The sequence below is a fragment of the Microtus pennsylvanicus genome, chromosome X (genome assembly GCF_037038515.1).
Source record: "Microtus pennsylvanicus isolate mMicPen1 chromosome X, mMicPen1.hap1, whole genome shotgun sequence".
Taxonomy (NCBI): domain Eukaryota; kingdom Metazoa; phylum Chordata; class Mammalia; order Rodentia; family Cricetidae; genus Microtus; species Microtus pennsylvanicus.
Genome location: NC_134601.1, coordinates 122185081 through 122191225, shown reverse-complemented (window position 1 = coordinate 122191225; position 6145 = coordinate 122185081). Strand labels below are relative to the sequence as shown.

Below are 6145 nucleotides of genomic sequence, written 5' to 3'. Positions count from 1 at the left end.
ACACTGAATATAAGACAGGGATACTCCAGATTGCGTTTTGCACCAGTGAAGGTTCCTTCTTTGCTGTTAGACAAGTAGGGTGAATGATTTACCGCTTATATCTAACCAGGGATTTTATTTCTGCTGAGCCTGGATGCAATTTGAACCAAGCTATCTATGAGGTTGGAGTATTTATGCTCCAGTGTGGATGGAGGGAAGTTGAGGGTAGGAGGATGGCGGGGGGGGATAAGAAGTTGGCACTATGAAGATGGGAGTGGTGGTGCATACCTATAATCCCGGTAGTTGGGGGTCTGAAGTGGGAGGATTGCTTTGAGTTGGAAGTCATCTTGGATACAGAGAAAGAATCTGGTGCCCTGCCCCCCCCAAAAAAGATTGGGAATATGAGTGTGATAGCAGTGTAGAACTTTAAGACAATTCTGAAGCCATTTCTGACAACTCTCAGTACTTCCCTTCCTCCCCTGGGAACCAAGGACATAACAGCTATGCATGCACATACTGAGATGTTGGGAACTTTCCATCCCCTGAATAGGGGCAAGATAACCCTTAGGTGTTGACTCAGTTACTGATGTTTTGACTTAGTCCCTGGGAAGAGGCAAAGTGACCCTCAGAAGTTTCCCTTTACCTCATCTGATCTGGCAACCACTCTCCAGCCAATTATTGGTAATAGCCATTTTGAATAAGCCAATCATAATAGTTAAAGAACAACCCCCAGACACCCGTTCCTTCTGTGGTTTTTCCCTTTAAAAATAGCCTGTACCAGCCATTCAGGGTCTTCTAGCCTCCCAACTGCTGGAAGACCCTGTCATGACAGAATTAATAAAACCCTCATGCTTTTACATCGGCTGTGATGAGAGATGGTCTCTTGGGGCGACTCCTCCTCCTCGGTGATTGGACACTAGGGTCCAACAGCAGCCTCGGCTCCCGTACCAAAACGGTGAAGATAGGCACTAACAGGTATGGTATATCCACACAGAGTGATGAGGGGAGGGCAAAAGAGGAAGGCTCTGGGAATACTTGGAGAAGCACAGACATTTCGGCTATGTCTGTAGATTAAGGATGACTTTTTTTTTCTAAAAGAAATAGTTGCTAGGTACTGGCTTCCTATCTTGCACTAACCATTGTAATCTAAGGTAAACATTACACTTGGATGCCATAGAAAAGACTTCCAAAGTTTGTTTTTAATGTTTTTTCCTTGTTGAGCTTATAGGTGCAGGTCTTTAATCCTAGACACCTGGGGAGCTGAGGCACCAGGTTTACAGTATCTGCCTGCACTGCAGAGTGACTTTGAGGGCAGCTAGAACATCTTAGTGAGGCCCTGCCTCAAACTAAAAAGCAAAAAGAGGGCTAGGTGTATAGTTCAGTGGTAGAGTGCTTGCCTAAAGTGTGCAAGACCCCGAGTTCAAACCATAGAAAAGTTCTTAAAACCATTAAAAGTGTCTACGTGGAGTTAGAGAGAGGGCTCAGCAGTTAAGAGCACAGGCTGCTCTTCCAGAGGACCTTGGTCTGAACCCTAGCACTCTCAGGGTGGCTGAAAACCATCCTGAACTCCAGTTCCAGGGGATCTGACATCCTCTTCTGGCCTCTATAGGCATCGTACACATGTGATACACAATCATACAAGCAGACAAAACACTCAAACACATAAAATAGAAATTAATAAATTTGTTTAAAAATAGTTCTTATCGCTCAAAAGAATATTATAACACAGAGTTCAATCCTTGAGTAAAAATTTCCCAAAATCTTTCTGCCAAACTAATTCAACTAAATTTTTTTGTGGGTATCATCTGCTCTTTTGCTTATAAATACTCAAATGCAATTACACCCAATATCCTTCTTTTGTAATTGTAACCACAACATTTAGGTAGCAATCTCCCTTCTAAGAATAAGTTCAGTTTATGACTAATACTCATCGGTAAATCAGCAATGGGATAAAAGTCTTCATTTCATTTATGAATTTTAATGTTGTTCCATTCTGCCAGTTGGGGAGAGGGCAGCGGTCGGTATTGAACAGAGGACTTTGACCTTCCTGGGCAATCTAAGTTGTCATCAGTCAAGAGGCTTCAGTGATAGTTTGCACACTTTCTCATTTAGGATTGCTATGGCCCAGGTTCTTGGGAAACTGCTTTATACTATATACTTCACTTGTAGCTCTCTTCCCAGAGCCCTTTTTATTGTTGCTTGCTCATCCTCAGGGCTCCAAAAGGAGTCACCCCTCATGCATGCCTTCTCTAGTGTCATTGCCTTGCATGACCACCTATTGCATCTTATTTATTTCCTCCAAGGCCCTCAGTCTTATCTGTAGCTACACATTTGCTGAACTGCTCGCTGTGTCTCCTCCTCTCCTTTTTAAGCGTTCCTAGGAAAAGGACTGCATTTAGTTTATTCACCAAACTAAAGCCAGCCGAACTGTATAGACTTTGAGTCCTCTCAAAGGAAAGATGGTGCTGGGCGCATGGCCCACCCCCAATTTCTTCTGTGTCCCTTTATTGCTCTGTCCTCAGATAAGCACTTAGCATAATGGGGGCTTTGTCGAACAAGTAAGTATTAATGAGGATTGACTGTTCACTTCCTGCAAATCTAAAACTCACTTCAAGGGAAGTGAGTATGTCTATGCTGCAGGCCCTGGAAGGCTTTGGAACGGTGGGGTGCTTACTCAAACCTGTGGGAGGTGCAAGCTGTGTTGGCCCCTCACGCCAGGCTTTCTGGTTTTGGACAACGGATAAGCTGACAGAGCACGCATATGAGTGACTTTTAACTCCCTAGTTGTCAACCACTATCAACTATTCTATGGAATTTGGGGGATCCGCATACAAGGGAATGTTCAATAATGGTTGAGGGTCAGAACTTTCATTTAATCCTATTAGCTCCACACTGGAAATTCTAAACTTTGCTCATTGATGAAACGCAGACTAAAAATAATACAAGGAATTGCAACAGACAACAGACACCTGAAGCAAAAGGAATTGGGACCTGTATTGAAAGCCAGGTAAATGGATGTCAAGGAGTGAGTTTCCATAAGAAGGTGGACCATGCTTGATAGAAAGTGCCACCCAGTGTGCTGGCAGTGTATTTTTTACATGTGATTATGCATTTACTAACTTGAGAGCTCCCGAGCTCTCCAAATTCAGCCAGCCCGTCTTCCATCTTTCTTCAAGAGCCAATGCGGGGAAACTCCTGTCAAGGGCCTGCCAGTGAGGTAATGAAAATTCTGACCTCATAAGAAGACCTTGTGACAGCACTGCCACCCCTTCAGTACTCGGAGACGTCACAGAGGACCCCCAGTCTGGGCCCCGTGGCTTCCGGAGGCCTTAGGGGACCAGGTCAGCCACTCAGCTGTTTGGTCCTGGTCGCAGCAGAGGCTACGCCGCCAGGTGCTGAGCAGCGGGAGGGAGCCTTTCAAACCGCAGGGTGTGGTTCTCGCTCGTGCTCGCGCAAGGCAAACTTTGGGAAGGAAACAGGGCTAGCGAACTGTGCCAGCAGGCCGCTTGTTTTCTTTCAAGAAGATACCTCTTTCTGCCAAGCCTCTTGAAGCTTGGCGGTCTTCCCACCAGGCCGGTTGGGGGACCCTGTAGAGGCTCATGCCCGGAGATATGATGTGAGGTGATGTCAGGAGAATGGCACTCATAAACAGAAAGTGCATCTGCGACCTTTGCTCCTGTGGCAAGCATCATTGCCCACATCCCGCCACCAAGATTTATGAGAAGACAGAGAAACCATGTTTTTTCTCCGAATATACCGAGAAGTATCCTACCTATCAATCTTACATGCCCCGAGAGTCCTTCAAACCTAAGGTGGAGTACCAGAAAGGAACTATACCAATGGAAGGCCTGTCTACAACAAAGAAAGACTTTGGGGGTCACAACATCTTATCGGTGAAACACCATCCTCCCGAAAAGTTCACTCCCTGCCAAGATGAAATGGATTTCCTCACAACGTATAACCAACACTACAACTACCATCCTGCCAGTCGAGTGAGCCCCATCAAACCTCGAGACAACAGACAGCCGTGTACCGACAAAATGGAGAGTGTGCCTACGTACAAAGCCCATTATTTACCTTGGAACCAGCAAAGGAGACCTCCATTTCGTCCACAGGAAACATACCGTCCTTCGTCCTGTAGGTTCGATCATAGAACCACACACCAGGACGATTACCCCATAAAAGATCTGGTGGATACGGTGAATTACAAACCCCCAAATGTGCCAAAGCTCTGTAATGCTCCCCTGGAGAATATGTCAAGCTACAAATCGACCTATGTGGCCCATCCTTTGGAGAAACGGCATGTGTACGAGACGGAGAAGTATAAACCATGTGAAATCCCTTTTGACGGCCTTACCACCCACAAAGATTCTTACAAGGGTTTGATGGGGGAGCCTGCGAAGAGCTGGAAACCTGTGTCCAAGTACTCTGGGCTAGACATACCTTTTCCAACCAACACCGAATTTCGAGATAAATTCCAAGCTTGGCCAACACAGCAAATAGTCCCCAAAGAGCCTATCCCTTATATCCCACCTGAAGGGAAGATGGATCTTCTGACAACTTCGCAAGCTGACTTCAAGTGCACTAATGGTATTCCTGCCCAGCCCTGCTGGCCAGTCTACCACATAAAGAAGAGCGACCGCTTTGAAGGCTCCACCACCACCAAAGAGGATTACAAACAGTGGGCCAACGTCCGCAGAGAGCCGTTCAAACCTCCTCCCCCGCTGAAATTCTCTAATGAGCCTATGGATTACATGACCACCAATCGCGCCCACTATGTGGCCCATACACCTGTCAATACCAAAAGCTGCAAGCCTTCCTGGTCCGGCCCTTCCTGGTCCAGCCCTCGTGTAAACATCCCGGTAGCAGGCCAGACCACCTATTCTACCAGTTTTACTCCGAAGGAAATTCAAAGGTGCCCAGCTTCATATTCTGAACCCCCTGGCTACATCTTTGAGGAGGTGGATGCTGTTGGGCATAGAATTTACAGGCCTGCTTCTCAACAGAGCAACCATCGTGGCTTTGGTGATGCGGAATGCCCTAACCAGAGAGAGATGGCAGTCCCAGCCTGCCATTGAGAAATGGTTGTTTAGCAATTGAATTTGCACAGTTTATTAAAAGCAAACAACTGAGGATTATTAATTGGACACAAAAGAATTCCCCAAAATGAAAACAACAATGTAAACAAGACAACAAACTTTATCGTCAACTTCAGGATATTTGAAAGAAATAAGAATCACCTAAAAAATAGCATGGAATTACCAGCTGATTGACTCCTCTTAATCCTTCCTGTTTTGTACCTCCCTAGCCCCACCAATGCCCCTTGCTTTGTGCTTATGAAATCAAAGCTGGTCTCAAGAAAATATTTCTCTGATCTAGGTGTATTTTGTTAATGTGATCATTTAAAAAGCTTGAAGTGTCAATAATAAAATTTATGCTGGGGAAAAAGTAAAATGGTGTGATGATTCATTTTTGTTTTTTAATTCTTTAAAATTTTTCGTAGTGTGTGGATTAAAACCAGACATTGATACATTCTACGCAAATACTTGACTACCGAATTATACCCTAAGCCCTTTAATTCCTTCTTAGGCTGATCAGATTTCTGGTACTTACATAGTGAAATTATCCAACTTAAAATGTATCTTAGTATTTGTATTACTGCAAGAAATATGCTCACTTTAGTTTCTAGGCAAACTACACAAGTACTGCTTTGGTTTGGAATACTGAGAATGTATAGATGTTTTTGTATTCCTTACTGAAAATAGAAAAAAACTCATAAAATATGCATAAAAGTAATGCCTAGCCCACTAATACATTAGCTTTGGTGTAGATAAATTAGCAAAAAGTAAAAATTACTAAGCTGTATGTGGTAAAATTTTTAAATTTCACTTGTATATTTTATTTACTTATTCATGTTTCTCTTTTTTTACAGGGTCTTTGTGTATATATCATGGCTTCCAGTTGTGTTTTTATGGGATTACTGGGTGTGTAAACTAGTGGAGTTAATATTTATTTCTTACGTTTTTCTTGGGTTATTTCCTTTTCTTTTGTCCTATTTCAATGTGTTAGATTTGCTGTATTATATTTTTATTCCTTAGAAGACTGTTTGTTTTCTAATGAGAAACAGAAGGGATTGATCTGGATGGGGGGGCAGTGGTAGAAAGGA

General features: G+C 43.8%; 1 protein-coding gene across 1 annotated transcript; it reads left to right on the top strand.

Annotated features, from left to right (window-relative positions):
• Positions 1 to 3614: 3614 nt before the first annotated feature.
• LOC142840515 (stabilizer of axonemal microtubules 1-like) lies at positions 3615 to 5057 on the top strand. Its single transcript, XM_075956998.1, has one exon. It carries the CDS (start codon positions 3615 to 3617, stop codon positions 5055 to 5057), a length of 1443 nt encoding a protein of 480 aa, XP_075813113.1.
• The last annotated feature ends 1088 nt before the right edge of the window (positions 5058 to 6145 follow it).